A 22,815-nucleotide genomic window follows, 5' to 3' on the forward strand; every position below is an offset into this window, starting at 1 on the left:
GGATTGAAAGAATTCATATTTTGAAAGTGTCCATACTATTCAAAGTAATCTACAGATTCAATGCAATCCCTATTAAAGGTCCAATGGCATTTTTCACAGACATAGGAAAAACAATCCTAAAATTCATACAGAGCCACAAAAAGCCCCAATTTGCCAGGGCAATCCTGAGTAAGATGAACAATGATGGAGTTATCACACTTCCTGATTTCAAACTACATCAGAAAACTACAGTAATAACAACAGCGTGTACTGGTATAAAAACAAACACATAGACAAATGCAACAAACTAAAGAGCCCAGAAATAAGCCCACAAATATATGGTCAACTAATCTTTGACAAGGGCAAAAGAACACACAATGGCGAGAGGATATCTCTTCAATAAACAGTGCTGGGAAACCTGGATATCCTCAAGCAAATGAATGAAACTGGGGCTTCCCTGGTGGTGCAGTGGTTGGGAATCTGCCTGCCAATGCAGGGGACACGGGTTCGGGCCCTGGTCTGGGAGGATCCCACATGCCGCAGAGTGACTAGGCCCATGAGCCACAACTACTGAGCCTGCGTGTCTGGAGCCTGTGTTCTGCAATAAGAGAGGCCGCAATAGTGAGAGGCCTGTGCGCTGAGATGAAGAGTGGACCCCGCTTGCCACAACTAGGGAGAGCCCTTGCACAGAAACGAAGACCCAACACAGCCAAAAATAAATAAATCAATTAATTAATTTAAAAAAAAATCAGCTATACTTCAATTTAAAAAAAAAAAAAAAAAGAATGAAACTGGACCCTATCTTAACGACTCACGAAAATTAATTCAAAATGGAACAAAGACTTAAACGTAAGACCTGAAACCCTAACACTCCAGAAGAAAACACAGGAGAAAATCTCCTTAACACTGGTCTTGCCAATGATTTCCCGGATAATACCAAAGCACAGACAACAAAAGCAAAAATAAACAAGCAGACTATATCAAACTAAACAGCTTCTGCATAGCAAAGGAAACAATCAACAAAATGAAAAGGCAACCTACAGAACAGGAGAAAATATTTCCAAATCATATATCTGAAAAAGAGTTAACATCTAAAATATATAAGGAACTCATACAACTTACAAAAACAAAAATACACACCATCTAATTTAAAAGGACCTGAGTAGACATTTTCCCAAAGAAGATAACAAATGGCCAACAAGTATATTAAAGGTAATCAATATCACTAATCATCAGGAAAATGCAAATCAAAACCATAATGAGATATCACCTGACATCTGTTAGAATGTCTACTAGATAGATAACAAATGTTGGCTACTAGAGATAACAAATGTTGGTAAGGATGTGGAGAAAAAGAAAACATTGTACACTGTCAGTAGGAATATAAATTAGTACGGCTATTATGGAAAACAGTCTAGAGGTTCTTCAAAAAATGACAAATAGAAATACCACATGGGCCTGCAAAACCACTTCTGGGATATATTTGAAGGAAAGGAAAACATTATCTTGAACTACCTTGAACTATATTACAAAGATATATGCATTTCCATGTTCACTGTAGCATTATTCACAATAGCCAAGACATGGAAACAACCTAAATGTTGGCCTATGGATGAATCGATAAAGAAGATCATAGATAGACAGATACACACACACACACACACACACACACACACAGACACACACACAAATACTATTCAACCCTAAAAAAGGAGGAAATCCTATCATTTGCAACAAAATGGATGAATGTGGAGGGCATTATGTTACGTGAAATTAGCCAAACAGAGAAAGACAAATATTGCATGCTGTCACTTACATATGAAATTTTTAAAAAGTAGAACTTGTAGAAAAAGAAAGTACAATGGTGGTTGCCAAGCGCTGGGGGATAGGGAAAATGGGGAGATTCTAATCAAAGGATACAAACTTTCAATTATAAGATGAGTAAGTTTTGAGGCTCTAATATACAGTGTGGTGACTACAGTTCGTAACACTCTTGTATACATGAAATTTGCTAAGGGAGTAAATACTAAGCTTTCCCATCTCTCATACACACACACACACACACACACACGGTAATTATGTGAAGTGATATATGTGTTAACTTGATTATGGTAACCATTTCACAATGCATACCTATATCAAATTATCACACTTTAAGTATATACAATTTTACTTGTCAATGATACCTCAGTAAAGATGAAAAAAATGCACTTGGGGACCTTCTCAATGGCTTCAGACACATGGCTGAATGAGGAAGAGCTTTACCTTTAGTATGTCATTAGTTTTTTCTCTTTAGAAAAAGGCCAGCAGAACCTTTTCCAAAATTTTATGTCACTAGCTAGCCATTATCTATAATCACCTCCAGATTTTGGTGTAGTAATGATCTTACAACAATGATACGTGACAGAGTTTGCCCAGCCCCTCCCAACCACAGCTCCCAGATTACTTATCTGCCAAGGCCTACAGACAACTAGAAAGTGTTAGAGCAGTGGGGTGGCTGGATTTTGAGAAAGTGTTGTTTGGTCTGAGGAAGGATGGAATGGAGTCAGCTACCACTTAGGGCAGTTTCAGAAAAATTGCCCCAGGAAGCGGAAAAGATTTCCACAGACCACCTGTGAGGCACCACACACTAGGGTCAGGGCAGGAAAAGTGTCTATCCTCATTTGTATAAAAAGATAAAGTGAAACAAACGTTTTTTGAAAATAATATAATAGAAAAGGCAAAAAAAACCCCACACATGTTCATTGATCCTAATAACTCCACTGTCAGGAAATCTTTTGCTGGAGAGAAACATTTATTAAAGAATCTATCAAAATTTCCATAAACACTTTAAAACTCAGATTAGCAAACATAAAGCTTCCCTTTTCAACACACACCTCTTTGAAAAGAAAAATACGGTAAAATAACACAAGTTGAATCAATATAAGGTCAAAATCCTTACATTTTTGACCATATAATTGTTTCCAAAAGTTCCCACATGATAAAAAGAGTGATAGTTCAAATCAGAGTCAACGCATAAACTCCATAAAATAAAAACTGCACCGTTTGATGCATCATAGTATTTTATAGTTAAATACGTCTGTTCTCTGTTATATTCCTAGAGCCTTGGAGGAAGAAATATTAGCTTTGAATATACATTTCATATAGACAATAACTTCTGATGATATTTCTTCAATAATTCCTTTATAAAAGTGTATAAATAGGTCACCTACATGTTTAATTTTATAACTTCCCCACAAAACTATAGATTTATTTTCCTAACATATTGATTTGGCCCAACATTAATAAAGCTAACCAGCTATACTAATGTAAATGTTTTTATCTTCCCCAATAGAGGTAGCCATTTGACATGAAACACAAAATCCTACATTAAGACTCATCAGCGGTTTGACGTACAAAGTGCAGGAGATTTTTTCTATGTCATGCACATTCACATCCACACAATCTTTGCGCGCATACAGTGCGGGGCACGTTCCTTCAGATTCTGAAAGGCTACAGCATGCTTTCCATTGCTACAATGAAGTCACTTTCAGGAACTTAAATGATGAGAGAAAAATAAGTCAAGAGAACGTAAAGCTATATCCACCACATTGTTTTCTATGGCTTTCTCCTTCATGGCAAGAAATCTAAACTCCATGTAAGTACTCAACAACAAGAGAATAAATTAGCAAATTATAATGAAAACCCAAAGGAACTGTGACAAGTGCTACACAGAAACATTAGAAAGAATGAGGTATGGGTAAATGCAAAAAGGAAAAATATAAAAGCATGTAGAAATAACTATAAAATGTAAATAAGGGCAAACACTGGAAAGGCACAGGCAAAAACTAAAACTTGTGCCAATGCTAGGATTATAATGGCTTTTTCCTAACAAAAGGAAAGGAAAATTACTAATGAATGAAAGAAAAGGTTCAAGTCCTGTTACACCATTGGTTTCCAGTAGAATAAATGTACTTCCTAGCTACAGTCTACACTTGTGGCCACCAAACACTAAGTGAGATAGATTCCAGGCTTACTGCCCTTAGCTACAGACTGCAGAGGTTGGACTACACTGCTTTTCAGCTCGAAAATTCAAAGATGCTTTCCTTGCCACTAAACAGTAGTCTTCCCTTTTTTCTTGCTGAATGACAGTCACTGTAAATGAAGCCCTCAAACATTATACCAAGAAAGAATCTGAGTATAGTCCCCAAATTATACCCCTTCTAACTTTCTCAGAAGGCTTTCATCTCTGTCAGGAACATGGCAAAACTGAGTCCTCCACTGATTAAGTACTCAAATGGCCAGGCCACTGGGTTATCACATGCCAAGACCCATGCTTTGTCTCTGACAACTTGTTTGGTTCCCCGAGTGGTAAAAGTGGCTGAAGAGAAGAGAACTCATTCATGTAATTTTTCTTCATTTTACCTGTGGGTGATGACTCCCACTGGTAAGCACTGCCTTGCTTTTGCCTTTTATTTTTCTTTCAGGCTCACACATAAATAACATGCACACTCCAGAGGCCCAAAGAAAATACTCTACAGTTTTATGGAAGGCCTGGAGCAGGAGGCGGAGAAGAAAGGAAAAGAAAAATAAATAAATAAATAAAAATAACAAACCCAAATCACAGCACACAAAGCCTTCCTTGTTCTTGTAATCTTTCTGAGACAAATTCTACACTACAGAAAGCCACAGCTGAGGATTTCACCGTGGTGTTAAACACTACTTAAGTCCCGTGAGAGGGGAGCCATGCATTCCCTTTAGTATTCACTGTGCTAAACTACTCAGCTTTCTTGAAAGATAATCTAACAGAGCGGTCAGAAAGAAAAAGCACAGACCAAGGTACTTGCACTTAGCTGCCTATACACCATTTCTTTCCTTCCCAGGAAAGAAAGCAAATAAAAATATTCTTGGGACCAGTTCTCATAAAGTCTGGTATTCTGTCCTGCACAGAGACAGGCCTAACATCCATTGACTAATTCAATACATTTAATTCAGACAATATGTTCCTAAAACTTTGTTCTTTGTCACAGACACTATACCAGAGGAAGACTAGATTCCTTGTCCTCAAGGAATACACAATCTGAAAAGATGACAAAACAAACAGATATAAACCAGATTAATGAGAGCAAGTATTGATAGCTAAGCAAAAATAGACAAAAACTCAGGATTAGTTTTCTAAATGAAAGTAAAAGATGGTAAGTGCAAATGCAACTACCATAAACAATTGAGAATAAACAACTAACTCAGCATGTGCACATATCAAATGGTAAGAATAGGAGTACACATATTGTGATGGGTCTGACTAATCTCACATGTTCTATTAAGGGCCTACTAATGCTCTAATGTCTACCAGTATGTCTCATTAGGAGAAAATACCATTAATTAATACCTGCATTTCACTCTTAAGTTTTTCCACAATTTATTCACAAATCTAATATGAAGTATATTTCAAGACATGTGATACTCAAAGACCAGACTTAATTCAAGACTCTGAAGCATTGATGGTATACAATAAAGGCCCATGATGAATATCATTTAGACGGTTATATGGAATAAAAAAACCACAGGCAAAACATTGTCCTCAATGGTGAAAAACTGAAACCATTTCCACTAAGATCAGGAACAAGACAAGGTTGCCCACTCTCACCACTATTATTCAACATAGTTTTGGAAGTGTTAGCCACAGCAATCAGAGAAGACAAAGAAATAAAAGGAATCCAAATCGGAAAAGAAGAAGTAAAGCTGTCACTGTTTGCAGATGACATGATACTATACATAGAGAATCCTAAAGATGCTACCAGAAAACTACTAGAGCTAATCAATGAATTTGGTAAAGTAGCAGGATACAAAATTAATGCACAGAAATCTCTTGCATTTCTATACACTAATGACGAAAAATCTGAAAGTGAAATTAAGAAAACACTCCCGTTTACCATTGCAACAAAAAGAATAAAATATCTAGGAATAAACCTACCTAAGGAGACAAAAGACCTGTATGCAGAAAATTATAAGACACTGATGAAAGAAATTAAAGATGATACAAATAGATGGAAAGATATACCATGTTCCTGGATTGGAAGAATCAACATTGTGAAAATGACTACTACCCAAAGCAATCTACAGATTCAATGCAATCCCTATCAAACTACCAATGGCATTTTTCACAGAACTAGAACAAAAAATTTCACAATTTGTATGGAAACGCAAAAGACCCTGAATAGCCAAAGCAATCTTGAGAACGAAAAATGGAGCTGGGGGAATCAGGCTCCCTGACTTCAGACTATATTACAAAGCTACAGTAATCAAGACAGTTTGGTACTGGCACAAAAACAGAAATATAGATCAATGGAACAGGATAGAAAGCCCAGAGATAAACCCACGCACATATGGTCACCTTATCTTTGATAAAGGAGGCAAACATATACAGTGGAGAAAAGACAGCCTCTTCAATAAGTGGTGCTGGGAAAATTGGACAGGTACATGTAAAAGTATGAAATTAGAACACTCCCTGACACCATGCACAAAAATAAACTCCAAATGGATTAAAGACCTAAGTGTAAGACCAGACACTATCAAACTCTTAGAGGAAAACATAGGCAGAACACTCTATGACATACATCACAGCAAGATTCTTTTTGACCCAGCTCCCAGAGAAATGGAAATAAGAACACAAATAAACAAATGGGACCTAATGAAACTTAAAAGCTTTTGCACAGCAAAGGAAACCATAAACAAGACCAAAAGACAACCATCAGAATGGGAGAAAATATTTGCAAATGAAGCAACTGACAAAGGATTAATCTCCAAGATTTACAAGCAGCTCATGCAGCTCAATAACAAAAAAACGAACAACCCAATCCAAAAATGGGCAGAAGACCTAAATAGACATTTCTCCAAAGAAGATATACAGATGGCCTACAGACACATGAAAGAATGCTCAACATCATTAATCATTAGAGAAATGCAAATCAAAACTACAATGAGATATCATCTCACACCGGTCAGAATGGCCATCATCAAAAAATCTAGAAACAATAAATGCTGGAGAGGGTGTGGAGGAAAGGGAACTCTCTTGCACTGTTGGTGGGAATGTAAATTGATACAGCCACTATGGAGAACAGTATGGAGGTTCCTTAAAAAACTACAAATAGAACTACCATACGATCCAGCAATCCCACTACGGGGCATATACCCTGAGAAAACCATAGTTCAAAAAGAGTCATGTACCAAAATGTTCATTGCAGCTCTATTTACAATAGCCAGGACATGGAAGCAACCTAAATGTCCATCGACAGATGAATGGATAAAGAAGATGTGGCACATATATACAATGGAATATTACTCAGCCATAAAAAGAAATGAAATGGAGGTATTTGTAATGAGGTGGATGGAGTTAGAGTCTGTCATACAGAGTGAAGTAAGTCAGAAAGAGAAAAACAAATACAGTATGCTAACACATATATACGGAATCTAAGGGAAAAAAAAAAAAAAAAAGGCCATGAAGAACCTAGTGGCAAGACGGGAATAAAGACACAGACCTACTAGAGAATGGACTTGAGGATATGGGGGGGGGGCGGGTGAGATGTGACAGGGTGAGAGAGTGTCATGGACATATATACACTACCAAATGTAAAATAGATAGCTAGTGGGAAGCAGCCGCATAGCACAGGGAGATCAGCTCCGTGCTTTGTGACCACCTAGAGGGGTGGGATGGGGAGGGTGGGAGGGAGGGAGATGCAAGAGGGAAGAGATATGGGAACATATTGTATATGTATAGCTGATTAACTTTGTTATAAAGCAGAAGCTAACACACCATTGTAAGGCAATTATACTTCAATAAAGATGTTTAAAAAAAAAAAAAAAACCACAGGCAAGAAACAGTACTCACTCTTGAGATAAAAGTGATTATATTGATCATATCTATGTGTATTAAGTACTAACACCGGATATTAATTAACCCGAAGTCCTGAATAAAAAATTAAATATGAAATAAGGAAGAAAATCCATACTTACATATTCACTTACAGAATAAAAATTAAATATATCCCACCTGTTTTAGGTGACTATTAACTTAACTAATATCAGGCTGACCATATATCTCTTACAATAAACGCTCTTTTAACTGACTTCCACTCAACTGACCAGCCAAATCAACTGATGATCCTCATTTCCTTTGCAAAACATATTGAATGATTCATAGCCAATGAATGCTCCTCTATAAGGCACCAGTGCATCATACACTAAGAGTAAACTGTTTGTTCCCGAACCTGTTTATGGTAGTTATAGTGAATATTTAATTAAATATCATGTAAAACAGTGAGTACAAAATGAAAGTGAGATATTGCTTCCATAAAAATTAAGCTGAACCCTGTAAAGGGGACTGCTTAAACAAACTGTTGTCGAATTAAATATGAGACAACCATAAAAGATTGGGAAGAGGAATCTAAAAGGTTTCTGCACTAAGATTACTCACATATGTCTAAGTTATATCAACAGTTTTAGGAAACCCTCATAGACAATTGCGGTCAATGCATTATGGATGTGGTTTATTCAAGAAAAAAGAGTTGGAACACAAATCAGTGGAACCATTCTCAAACAATTTTTACCGTACATTTTAAACTCCTGAGGATCTTTCAGACCAGTTTAATCAGAATCTCTAGAATACCTGGACATCAATGTTTTTTTTTAAATTGGTTCCAATGTGCAGCCAATGTAAATACAAGGATCCACGTCAAAAGATTGGTGAGAGGATGTATTGTTTTACTATAAAACAATGGGTTAAAGTATACACTTCTTTTCTTTCAATGATTTCAAGCTTTAGCTGTTTCTATTTTGTAACTGCGCTATGGGACTGATGATGTCCGGTAAGAAGTATTCTACCAAACAACAACAACAAAATGGGTAACCTGATTTACTTTCACCTAACAAGTAAAATGAATGGGATTTGAATGGCTTTCTTCTCACAGAGATCTACAGGAAAGATCTATCAGTTAAAGTGAGGTTGAAACATCATTTCTGTAATTTCAAGGAAGCTCTTCTGTCCTCCCTAAGTAAAACTGATCTATCCTACTCTTTCTATAACATTGTGAGGTCCTCCAACTACTCTAAGTGTATATAATCACATTCTAGGAAGGCAGAGGGGACAGTGAGTTTAAAAAATTAGCAGGGGGGATACCTTGGAGGAGATGGGAAGGGATAGAAACTTAGTTTCAATATGTGCACTGGCAAAAATCGCCAATTTAGGAAGCCAAATTCATTAATGCACTCTCATTTATTCACGCAAAAAACATACAATAAATAAGTACTCTATACTTGCAGCTACTCCAAGTACTCTAACAACACACACACACACACACACACACACACACACACACAGGCAAAAATTCCACCTGAAAAATAAAGCCAACATGAGTCCATACCCTTCTTTAATCCCTCTTATGATGCAACTGCGTAGCACAAAGCCTTTCAACAAGGAGCTATCAGAACCTGCTGAAACGGATGCTTAGTGCACTTGGTGCCACAAAGGGCAACACTGCTTAATGAAAGTCGCATTTGATGTACTGTCTACACTTCAACACCAAGTGGCTCATTTGCTGGCTATAGTCCTCCTCATACTCTTATAAAGTAATCTGGAATCAGGCTTTATTTCCAAAGTACACCAGTAATAACACAGTCTTCAAATTTAACATTTGAAACAGGGGTTCCATTTACCTCCTTGTACTTATTCAAAGAAAATGACTGTAATTGAAAGCCTTCCACTGGAAATGAAGCCCTTGGAACTTTTGAGCAGTTGCTCATCCTTAAGGGTTTTTATTTAAGCTGTCAAAACTATGAACAGTCTTTCCATTGAACTGAGTCCACTCTAAGGGTGGAGAAAAATTTAGTGTAGCCTGGTGTAAAGATTAAGTCCTTCTTATCTCAAACAACAACTTTTCCCCTACCAAACAACAAATAAAGGCAGAAGAAACAAGGTTCTATGCTGTCCAAATCCTACTGCATATCAAGCGAGAATAAAGGGATTCATGGGGCCATGCTCCATAGCTTATGTTCCATACATTAAGTGTCTTCTGGATTTCCCAATTGGTTTTGTGGCACAAATTTATTGCTTCATTCTAACAGAAGAATTTTATTGGGATAAATTTCTATAAAATATTAATAAGGTACAGTCATCATGATTACATAAATTTCCAAACATACTATGTAAATAAATTTCAAATTACCTCTGAAGTTAAAGACTGAGTTAGAGGGGCTTCCCTGGTGGCACAGTGGTTGAGAATCTGCCTACCAATGCAGGGGACACGGGTTCGAGCCCTGGTCTGGGAAGATCCCACATGCCGCGGAGCAACTGGGCCCGTGAGCCACAACTACTGAGCCTGCGCGTCTGGAGCCTGTGCTCTGCAACAAGAGAGGCCGCGATAGTGAGAGGCCTGTGCACCGCGATGAAGAGTGGCCCCTGCTCGCCGCAACTAGAGAAAGCCCTCGCACAGAAACGAAGATCCAACACAGCCAAAAATAAATGAATAAATAAATTAATTTAAAAAAAAAAAGACGAGTTAGAGTACATACTTTAAACTTATTAGACAGATATGGCATAAGGTTATAAGCAATGCTGTCAATGGGGTCAAATAATACTTATAATAAGCTCAGGGCAGTTGTTCAGAGGAACACATCTTACTAAAAGAAGAAAAGTGTACTCAATCTCCCCCACCTAATTCAACACCTCAATTGAACTGAATATTTCAGGAAGAAAATCTATTGTTTCCTATATTATGCTCTTTCTGGCTAAAATATTTAACTGTCTTTCAATGAAGCCAAAATTAATAATTCTAATCTTATTACAAAAATACATTGTCAAAATTGCCTGGAAAAAGAAAAAGATTGCAATGTTTTCTATGGATCTACATCTTGATAGAATAGCACTGAAGGGGGGATGGAGATGCAAATGTATGTTACTGATAATACAAGGTATATAAAGCAAGGTAAACATACACAAGAGCTGTTTCTAGCAAAGATTAGCAAAGTATGATGACATTTCAAGTAAAAATTGGAGAAACATAAAGGAGGTAATAAAAAAAAAACAATTATCACCCTCTATTGAGCACTTATCAGGCCCTATGCAATGAAAACACTTAAAAACATTATGTCATTGAATCTCTTTTTAAAAAGCGTCTTAGGGGACTTCTGCTTCAAGGAAGATGAAATGGACATAGTTTTACCTATTACTCACACAAACTGCAACTAAAACCCTGGACACTACAGATGAAAAAACAAGTAGACTCTGAAAGGTGAAGACAAGAACGCAGACCTGCTAGGAAACTGAGGACCCAAAATATGAGACTATGGTGAGTTCCCTCAGTTTTTTTGTTTCCGTTTTTGTTTTCTACCTCATACTGTGTGTCCCAGACTATGAGCCGAAGAAGTCAGAAATCAAGAAATGCCAAGAGTAGATACCAAAAAAGTCCCAAAAAAAGCCAGCTCCCTTTAGACAAAGGGCATGGGGAGAGTCAAACTAGTAAGATAAACAATGTTTAGACAAACACCGAAGAAAAAACTGGGACACACTCATTTCCAAATCAGTAAGGATGAGTGGGGAGCCTAGACTTCCACCCTCACCAGGCATTAAAGAGGTACTCCACCTCCACATATAGTTGGCACCAGAGGAGGATGAGTAGAGATTCCGGACCTTCAACTCCACTGGGCAGAAAACAGTCCCCACACCCATCCCTCAACCGTGTCAGTGGAGACCGTGTGAAGAGCCTAGACCCTCAGAGGGCAGCAACAAGCCTCCTCCTTCCTCTCCCCACTAAGAGAGTCCCTCCTACCTCCCCCCATTGTGGAGAGTCACTGCCTGGTGGTAAAAGAACCACTGCCTCCCCCATAGTGTCAGTGGAGGGACATGAGGGAAGCAGTAATTAGACACTATTACTCCTCCCAACCACTATGGTATCAGCTGAGGGCTGGAGGGGAGTCAAAACTCCTACTCAGCACCAATCCTCTCCCCTTCAGGTGACAACTGAGGTGAAACTGGGAACCAGGACCTCTCCCCCAACGTGGCAGTCCCCTTCTCTTGCCAGAGGGCTGCCAGAAGAATCCAGCTAAAAACAGAAGGTTTAGTCAGATACAGTCAAACATACAGTCAAACCATACTGCCCCCCAAATATCCAGGTTTTAATCAAATATCACTCCTCATAATAAGAATCAGAAAACTCTTAGCCTAAATGAAAAAAGACAATCCAACAGACACCAACACTGAGTTTACAGAATTATTTAACAAATATTTTAAAGCACCCACCAAAAAAGTTTTCAGCAAGCAATTATAAACATGCTTAAAACCAAAGAAAATATAGAAACCCACAGCAAAGAAGTCTCAGAAAAGTAAAAGAAGATATAAAGAAGAGCCAAGAGGAAATTTTAGAATTCAAAAATGCAATATTCAGGGCTTCCCTGGCGGCTCAGTGGTTAGGAGTCCACCTGCCAATGCAGCAGATGCAGGTTCAAGCCCTGGTCCAGGAGGATCCCACATGCCACGGGGCAGCTGAGCCTGGAGCCTGCAAGCCACAGCTGCTGACCCTGCGAGCCACGACTGCTGGGGCCCACACGCCTGGGGCCCATGCTCCACAACAGGAAAGGCCACCACAGTAAGGGGCCCGCACACCACAGTGAGGAGTGGCCCCCACTCACTGCAGCTGGAGGGGGCCTATGCATGGCAACGGTGACCCAAGGCAGCCATAAATAAACAAACAAACACATAAATAAATAAATAAATAAATAAATAAATCTATAAAAAATTAAAAATAAAGGATTATTTTTTAAAAAAGAGACAAAAATGCAATATTCAAAAAATAAAAATAAAAACTCAGAGAACTACAAAATTGCTGAAAGAAATTATGAAGACACTAATAAATGAAAAGACACTCCATGTTCACAGAAAGAAAGACTTAACATTGTTAAGATTTCCATACTATCCAAAGAGATCTACAGATTCAACACAATCCCTATCAGAATCCCAATAGTATTTTTTACAGAAATAGAAAAATTCAACCTAAAACTTATATGGAATCTCAAGGGACTCCAAATAGCCAAAACTATTTTGAAAAACTAGAACAAAGTTGGAAAACTGACATTTCCTGATTTCAAAACATATTACAAAGCTACAGTAATCAAAACAGTGTGCTACTTGCATAAAGACAGACAAATAGACCAGCGGAATAGAATACAGAGCCAGAAATAAACCCTTGTGTATATGGTCAAATAATCTTTGACAAGGGTGCCAAGACCACTCAATGGGAAAAGGACAGTCCTGTCAACAAATGCTGCTGAGAATATTGACATACACATGCAAAAGAACAAAATTAGACCCTTATCTTATATCACATATAAAAATTAACTCAAAACAGATGAAAGTTCTAAACATAAGACCTAAAATTATAAAACTCCTAGAACAAAATATAAGGTTAGAGTTTCATAACACTGAATTTTTTAATGATTCCTTGTATATGACACCAAAAGCACAGGCAACAAAAGCAAAAATAGACATGCAGGGCTACATCAAAGGATACAATCAACAGAGTGAAAAGGCAACCTAAGAAATGGGGGAGAATGTTTGCAAATCATATACCTGGGTAAGGGGTTGATATCCAGAATACATAAAGAACTACAACTCAACAACAATAAAACAGGTAACCTGATTAAAATATGAGCAAAGGACTTGAACAGACATTTCTCCATTGATACACAAATAACCAAAAAGCATGTGAAAAGAACCTCAACATCAGTAATCATCAGAAAAGTGCAAATAAAAAATACAATGTGGGACTTCTCTGGTGGCGCAGTGGTTAAGAATCCATTTAAATGCAGGGGATATGGGTTCGAGCCCTGGTCTGGGAAGATCCCACGTGTCACGGAGCAACTAAGCCTGTGCACCACAACTACTGAGCCTGCACTCTAGAGCCCATGAGCCACAACTACTGAGACCACGTGTTGCAACTACTGAAGCCTGTGTGCCTAGAGCCTGTGCTCTGCAACAAGAGAAGCCACCACAATGAGAAGCCCGCGCACTGCAACGAAGAGTAGCCCCCACTCGCTGCAACTAGAGAAAGCCCGCACGCAGCAACAAAGACCCAATGCAGCCAAAAAATATTAATACTAAATAAATAAATAAATAAAATAAAACTCATTTCTACCTTTAAAAAAAAAAATACAATGTGATCTTACTTCATATCCATTAGGATGGCTACTAACAAAAGACCAGAAAATAACAAGTGCTGGCAAGGACGTGGAGAAACAGGAATCCTTTTATGCTGTATGTGAGATGATAAAATGGTGCACCTGCTACGGAAAACAGTATAGATGTTCCTCAAAAAATTAAAAATGGAACTATGATATATATATGACATATGATATAGCAATACCACTTCTAGGTATACACTTGGAAGAATTGAAAGCAGGGTCTCATACCACCTATACTCACAGCAGCACTATTCATAACAGTCAAGAGGTAGAAACAACCTGAATGTCCATCTAGGAATAAACAGGTAAATAAATGTGGTATATATAAACAAGGGAAGATTATTCCATCTTAAAAAGGAATGAAATCCTATCACATGCTACAATTTATTTATTTATTTATTTATTTATTATTCATTTATTTATTTTTGGCCGCATTGGGTCTTCTCTGCTGCTCGTGGGCTTTCTCTAGCTGCAGCGAGCGGGGGCTACTCTTCGTTGCAGTGCATGGGCTTCTCATTGCGGTGGCTTCTCTTGTTGCAGAGCACAGGCCATAGGCACACGGGCTTCAGTAGTTGTGGCATGTGGGCTCAGTAGTTCTGGCTCATGGGCTCTAGAGCACAGGCTCAGTAGTTGTGGTGCACAGGCTTAGTTGCTCCACGGCATGTGGAATCTTCCTGGACCAGGGATCGAACCCATGTCCCCTGCATTGGCAGGCGGATTCTTAACCACTGCGCCACCAGGGAAGTCCCCACATGCTATAATTTAGATGAACTTTGAGGACATTATGCTAAGTGAAATAAGCTAGCCAAAAAAAAGACAAATACTCCATGATTCTAATATGAGATACCTACAGTGATCAAGTCCACAGAAAGTAGAATGGTGGCTACAAGGAGCTGAGAGAAGAGGGGAAAGGGGCATTGCTGTTTAATGAGTATAGAGTTTCAGGTTTGCAAGATGAGAAACAACAATGGGAATATACTCAACATTACAGAACTGTAGGCTTACAAAACGGTTAAGATGGTAAATTTTACATAATGTGCTTTTTACCACCATAAAATATTTTTTAATTAAAAATAAAAAAAACAAAACCTCGATGGATGAGCTCAACATCAGATAGAGAGAAGACAGGAAAGAATCAGAGAACGTCAAGGTAAAACAATTGAAATTACTCAGTCTAAACGAAAGAGAAAACATAGACTAAGAGGGAAGAAAAATGAACAGAGTACCAGGGACCTGTGGGACTATAACAAAAGATCTAACAATTCTGTCTTCAGTATCCCAGGAGTGAAGGAGAGAGGGGCTAAAAAGTACATGGTGAAATTTCCCCAATTTGCCAAAAGACACAAACCTACAGATTCAAGAAGTTGTGAGAACCCCAAGCAGAATAAGCCCAAAGCTATCCACACCAAGACACGTCACAGTAAAAGTTTTGAAAACTAAAGATACAGAAGAATTCTGGAAGCAGCCAGAGAAAAACAATACATGACCTACAGGGGAAAGAATGATAGTGAATTTCTCATAAGAAACCATGGATGCCAGCAAAAAGATGCCAAGATACATTGGAATGGCTGAAAAGAACTGTCAACCCAGAATTCTATAGCAAGTGAAAAAATTCCTCAGGAAAAAATGAGTAATAAGACATACTCATATTAAAGAAAACTAAGAAAATTTGTGGCTACTTATCCTAAAGAATGTCTAAAGGAAGCTCTCTTTTAAAAAAATAAAGGAAATGATAAAATAAAGAATCTTAAATCACAAGAAAGGAAAAACAGAACAAATGGAAAGAACAAAATAAATATAATACACTTTCTCCTCGAGTCTTCCAAATTATGACTGACGGTTGAAGCAAAAATTACAACTGTCTTGAGAAGGTTCTAAATGCATGTAGAGGAACTATTTAAGATAATTATAAATGGGGGAGGGTATAGGGAGGCATATTTCAATGCTTCACTTGAACTGGTAAAAAACAACAACTGGTTGACAACAATAGACTGTGATAGAAGTCTACATACTGCAATATCTAGAACTACTAAAAATGCTGTATAAAGATACACACTCAAAAACACTGTAGACAAATCAAAATGAAATTTGAGAAAATTCTAGAATGTAACTTACAGAAAAGGAAGGGAAAAAGAAGACAGAGAAACAAAAAATAAAATAAAAAACAGAAAACTAAAAATTGGCAAACTTAACAGAGATTAGTAGAGGGCATTAAAAAACATGACCCAACTATATGCCATCCACCAGAGAGTTTCTTTAAATATCATACTTAAGTATATATAACATAAAAGTAAAAGTACAGAAAGGCTCTATCATAAAAACATTTGCCAGGGACTTCCCTGGTGATCCAGTGATTAAGACTTCACCTTCCGGGCTTCCCTGGTGGCACAGTGGATAAGAATCTGCCTGCCAATGCAGGGGACACAGGTTCGATCCCTGGTCCTGGAAGATCTCACATGCCGTGGAGCAACTAAGCCCGTGCACCACAACTACTGAGGCTGCACTCTAGAGCCCACGAGCCACAACTACTGAGCCCGCGTGCCTAGAGCCCCATGCTCCACAACAAGAGAAGCCACTGCATTGAGAAGCCCATTCACCGCAACAAAGAGTAGCCCCCACTCGCCGCAGTGTGCAGCAATGAAGACCCAACACAGCCAAAAATAAATAAACAAAAAAGAAAAAGACAAAAAATTAAAAGAAAAAAAAAAAAGACTTCGCCTTCCAATACAGGGGGTGTGGGTTCAATCCCTGGTCAGGGAGCTAAGATTCCACATGCCTCTCAGCCAAAAAACCAAAACATAAAACAAAAGCAGTACTGTAACAAATTCAATAAAGACTTTAGAAATGGTCCACATCAAAAAAAAAAATCTTTAAAAAAAAAATTGCCTAAAGAAAAAAACAGTGGCTATATTAATATCAGATAAAATAGACTTTAAAGCACACAAAACTATCAGAGACAGAGAGGGAAATTACATAATGTAAAAGGGTCACTCTACTGAGAAAATATGATAATCCTAAGCATATATGCATCAAACAGTAGCCCTGAAAATATATGAAGTAAAAACTGACAGAACTGACAGGAGGAAAAATCAAATTCACAAGTATAATTGAAGACTTCAACACCTCTTTCTCAACAACTGACAGAACAACTAAACAGAAAATCATCAAACATAGAGAAGAATTCAACATTAATCAACAGAATCTACTTAACACAGCAGAACATTCTACCCAAAGCAGAATACACATTCTTTCCAAGTGCCCCAGTAAACTATACTGAAACAGACCATATGATGGGCCAGAAAACAAACCTCAGCAAGTGTAAAAGAACTCAAATCCTACAAAGTGTGTTCTCAGACCACAATGGATTCAAACTAGAAAATGATAACAAAGGCAAAAGAAAAATATCCAGACATTTGGAAGCAAAACCACACACCACTAAATAATTCATGCATCAAAAAGAAATCTCAAGGGGGAAAAAAAAAAAAAACTACGCTAAGCTGAATTAAAACAAAAATACAACATATCAAAATTTGTGGGACTCATAAAGCAGTGTTGAAAAGGAAGTTCACAGCACTAAATGTTTATGTAAGAAAAAAGGGAAAACTTTCAAACCAATAATCTAAGCTATCCCCCTCATGAACCCAGAAAAAGAAGAGCAAAAATTAATCCAACTCAGCAGAAGGAAACAATAAAGAAAGTAGAAATGAAGCTGAAAACAAAACAAAAAAAAAAAAAAAGAGAGAGGGAGAGTGAGAAAATTAGTGAAACAAAAAACTGGTTCTTTGAAAAGATCAATAAAATTGACAAAAAGCAAAAAGTTCTTAGATTTAAGAATAAAAGCAAGGCATATAAAGGGAAAAAAATCTACAAGTCGGACTGTATCAAAATTAAAATTTTTGCTTTCATCCTCTGTCAAGAGGCTGAAAAGACAAGCTACAGATTAGGAAAAAAATATTTGTAAACCACGTATCCAATAATGGATTAGTATCTAGAATATATTTAAGAACTTTTAAAAATTCAACAGTAAAAGTCAAAAATCCAATTAGAAAATAGGCAAAAGACATTTAATGAGCAAGAGATATTTAACAGAAGAAGATATTCAGATGACAAACAAGCACATGAAAGGACATTTGACATAATTAGTTATTAGGAAAATGCAAACTAAAACTACAATGAGAAATCACTACATACCAACAGAATGGCTAAAATAAAAAACAGTAACACCACCAAATGCTGGTGAAGATGCAGAGAAATCAGATAACTCATATCACTGCACTGAAGAGAATGTACAATGATAGAAGACACAGTAAAAGACAGTTTTGGTAGCTTCTTAAAATTAAATATGCTACTCAGGAATTGCATTCCTGGGCATTTATCCCAGAGAAAAGAAAAATTCTGTCTACACCAAAATATACACAAAATTTATGTACACAAATGTTCACAGCAGTTTTATTTGTAACAGAGAAAAAACTGGGAACAGCGCAGATGTCCCTCAATAGGGGGAATGATTAAATGAGCTATGGTACATCCGTAACTTGGAGTACTACTCAGAAACAAAAGGAACAACACACAATAACTTGGAGGAATCTCCAGAGAATCATGCTGAGTGAAAAAAAAATAATCCCCAAAAGTTATACAGTGTATGATTCCATTTATATAATATTCTTGAAATGACAAAATTTTAAAATTGGAGAAAAATACTACTGGTTGCCAGGAGTTAATGACTGGGGGTGTAGGGGAGGAGGAAAGTGGTGAAGCTATAGAAGACTAACAGGAGAGATCCTTTGGGTGATGGAATTGTTCAGTATCTTAACTATATTAATGTCAGTATTCTGGTTTTGATATTGTACAATAGTTTTATAAGGTGTTACAATTGGGGAAACTAGGTAAAAAGCACATGGTATCCTCTCTGTATTATTTCTTACAACTGCATATGAATCTACTATTATCTCAAAAAGTTTAATTTTTAAAAAGTATATTAGGTGACAATTGTCCTGACTTAATAGATGAAAAAACAATTTTATCAAGTTTCTATATGTGGTCCAAGATCACATACTACTAGTAAATAGTAGATGCAGAATTCAAACTCATGTTTGCTAGACTCCCCAGAAAAGTCACAGACTTACTCAATAGCATTTAGGGAATAAATGAGCACCTGTTATGTGTTGGTATTATGGATATAAAAAATGACAACATAGTTCAGTATCTCTAGAATCTTTCAGTATAAAGGACACAGACTGGTGAGTAAATAATTACAATAAAATGCATTATATATATACAAGGCCAAGTGCTAGCACTGTTCAGGGACATCAAATGAGGATTCTTCAATGGGAGAGGGCAGCCTTTAACAAGCAGGGGATTAAGGGATGCAGACTGACCTTTTAACAAGATCACTCTAGACACGTCTTGGAGCACTGGAAGGCATCAGGAACACACTGGAGATAAACTAGGAGGCTCCTCTAGTAAGCCAGGAGGGAAACAGAACTAAGAAGGGTTCTTTGGGATGAAATGCAGAAGTTAACTGCATTTTAGAGATGTTGCATCTGAAGTTTCTGTTGAATTTCAGGACACATATCTAACTAGTCAATAAAATATATGCCTCTGAAACTCGAGAAAGAGATTAGACTAGTAAAACAGATTTTGGAATAACCAGTTACTGAACATGGTAAAACACATAAAACTAGGAAATTGCTCAAAGAGAATATGTAGAACAAGAAGGGGGCAAGGGGTGGGATGAACTTAGTTCAAGGAAGCAGTATTTCAGAAGGAATGATAGCTGTATATTAACCTAATTCAAGAAAGAGATTACTCATATAAATAATTCAAATGGAAATACAGAGAAGTGTGCATGTGTGTGGAGTGGTAATAAGAAGGATGTTTGTGCTACCATACATGTATTTTTTAATTTTGGAAAGAGATCAGAATCCTGATCTGAAACAAGGAAATGTTTCCCTGTGCCGATGTTTTTGGTAATGTATTACTTGACTTTCTTGGTTTTTCTTGCTCACTATTTAAGACTGATTCAATCATTTTCCTAAATGTGAAACTAGGAAATGGCTGGCCATTGACGATATCCCATAATGTATTTTCTTATAGCTGTGGACAAACTTTGCAGAAGAAATATCTTTCCAATAATTACAAGTTTATATCAATTCATTTGGTCAGTTTTTGAAAATGAGAGAGATGGTTTCTTTTTTGCCCTCTTTAAAATACTGGAAGAGGGACATCCCCGGTGGTCCAATGGTTAGGACTCCATGCTCCCAATGCAGGGGGCCCTAGCTTGATCCCTGGTCAGGGAACTAGAGCCTGTATGCCGCAACTAAAGAACCTGCATGCAGCAACGAAGATCCGGCGCAGCCAAATAAATAAATAAATATTTTTTTAAAATGAAATAAAATACTGGAGGAAGTTCAAAATTAATAACCCTTTAAAAGAATGGCTTTTTGGAAGAATACAAGAAAGAATAATTTTAATTTGTTTTTAAGCATCTCTGTCCCTGCGTTTACACTAAGGTCTTTTATCGCTCCAAATGAAACTAAACTCATTTTGATGAATTTTGTAAGTTTAAAAAACAAATCATTGTGAAGGAACAAAAGAACAAAAGTTCTGCTGAGAATCACAGAGATATAGAGCATCAATAAGCATGCCAAAAACAAGACTGAGATTTTTCTGTTTCTCTTATTCCCCCTATTGTAATATAAACAGGATATCCTTCAATTAGCTATGGAGTCTTACATTATTTAGTTTTACATTATACACATGTCTTGGTATACGAATGCATTCTCTCCTTGTTTGGTTGCTAAAGGAATAGTAAGATAGTTATTCAAATGAAGCAGTTAATTTAATGTCCTCCTTTTCTTTTTTATGAAGATCATTTCTTGAAATGTTTTTCTGCTTTTAACATTAGTTTATTCTCATTCCTTAACTCTGAGTTTCAGGTTTCTATGGCAGGACATTTAAGGTGAAAGGAAAAAGTTAAGGAGGTAGAATACAGTTTATATTTACCAAAATTCTTAACAACAAACAATGGGTAATGGGCTGCTCAAAGGAAAGCAATCTACTGAGGAAAAAAGTAAACCCCAAACCACAATGATAACCTGTCCTGACCCTATACAAAAAGATAATATTCTAGTTATAATGGCTTTAATAGTTAATAATGCAAATGTGTCTAAAATGGAGGATGAATCTTTTAAGTAAAAATCCTATACTTTGATTATGGGTAAAGAACAAGTAATCTTGCTGTCACAAAAACACAGGAGAAACAAATCTACACAGAAAAAAAAAAAATGTAGGAAAAATTAGCCCAAAGTGTACTAACTTCATTTTAAATTTGAAAAATGGAAGAATTTTTCAACATGCTTATATATATAATCATAAGAATTACGAAGACAATCATCATAATTTTCCATCTTGCCATATCATGATTCCATTCTCTAGGGCCTCAGCTTAATTCTGTAGTCAAAATGCCTATGTTTTCAACAAATAAAACAAGGAAGGAAGGATTACAAAAGGGAGGCATTTTAGGGTGCTCCTGGAAACCTCATTACTAACCCAATAAATTTCCAAGAGAAGAACTGATATATATGGATCCAGAACCAAAGCGATGGCCAACAGCCCCAGCTAAGTTTAGATATGTTAGGAAGTACATACTTCTTTCCCCAAAGCCTAGTAATGACATATTAAAACACTGTACTGTAACATCAAAATTTCAGATACAACCAAAGTTCATTACTTCCCTAAAATATAACCCACCAACACAGAGCAAAGAGATATTCTCATAAATAGTCAGCCAAAATGGTGGGGATTCTTTCTGCACCCAAGTAACGTTTGAGCAAAGAAGAGCAAAGCTCTTCTACACATGAATGAACAAAGTCAGTTAACTGAAAGAAAAAAAAAAAACTTCTGACTAAACAAACAACAGGTAACGGGAAGTGACTATCAATTTGTTTCAGAACCAAATCAAATATACATCAAGTTTCATAACAAATATTCCTCTTGAAAATTCTCTATTCAATCTAAAGAAGTATAGCCTGTCTTTCCTGTTACTGCAGTTTCATTATTTTTCTTCTTTAAATACTAAATAATGCCTCTGGAACAGAGTTTGAAGATTCCTTCCTCTTGGTCAGCAGCAATGTCAGATAGCAAGTATAGAGCCTTCATTTCATCCAAGAATTATTAAGCCAGAGGAAGAAACACATTCACAAAAGAACCTTCTGGGTTCATCTGCTTCCCTGAGTAGCCAGAGGAGCCCATCAACATGAGAAGCCTGGAGGGAGGTGGCAGGTTTCCCTTGGGAAAAGAAAACATATTGACTTACCTTCTCTGCATACTTGAACTTAACATAGAACCAAGTTGACTTGATCATTGTCTCACCTTCTGCTCTCAGAGGAAAAGAAGATGGAAAAAAATAAAAAGAGGAAAAGAAAAAACAAAAACAGTATAGTGCTGAAGAAAAAACAGTGTTTCAGCAAAGGCTTCTTTCAGATGCTGAGTTTTCCAGAGGATGACATGTACTCAAAGGAGGGGTGAAGGGGGAAGATATAGGAAAATGCACTATTTCAAACCTGGCCTCCTCTCCCTTTCTGTTCCTGTACACCTTCCCTTAGTGTCTAAATCGCTGTGTGTGAT

The 22,815-nt window shown here is 37.1% G+C and overlaps 1 protein-coding gene and 1 long non-coding RNA gene across 6 annotated transcripts in view; one reads left to right on the forward strand and one right to left on the reverse strand.

Annotated features, from left to right (window-relative positions):
• LOC309612679 overlaps positions 1–22,511 on the forward strand; it is a 531,617-nt gene extending 509,106 nt beyond the window's left edge. Inside the window, exon 3 of the long non-coding RNA XR_014235329.1 lies at positions 10,252–22,511. This is a non-coding gene — a long non-coding RNA (uncharacterized lncRNA). The remainder of the gene's footprint in view (positions 1–10,251) is intronic.
• The window catches only part of AUTS2 (activator of transcription and developmental regulator AUTS2), a 1,115,781-nt gene that overhangs the window by 749,829 nt on the left and 343,137 nt on the right, over positions 1–22,815 (reverse strand). The window contains exon 1 of one of the 5 annotated variants that reach the window (XM_082358517.1): positions 22,505–22,575. The exons of the other annotated variants lie outside the window; for them this stretch is intronic. Coding sequence (XP_082214643.1) covers positions 22,505–22,552 — 48 coding nt within the window. The 5' untranslated portion in view covers positions 22,553–22,575. Of the gene's footprint in view, positions 1–22,504; positions 22,576–22,815 lie in introns of those variants that run through there. 5 annotated transcript variants of the gene reach the window in all.

The sequence above is a fragment of the Balaenoptera borealis genome (genome assembly GCF_965194805.1).
Source record: "Balaenoptera borealis genome assembly, chromosome: 16".
Taxonomy (NCBI): Eukaryota; Metazoa; Chordata; class Mammalia; order Artiodactyla; family Balaenopteridae; genus Balaenoptera; species Balaenoptera borealis.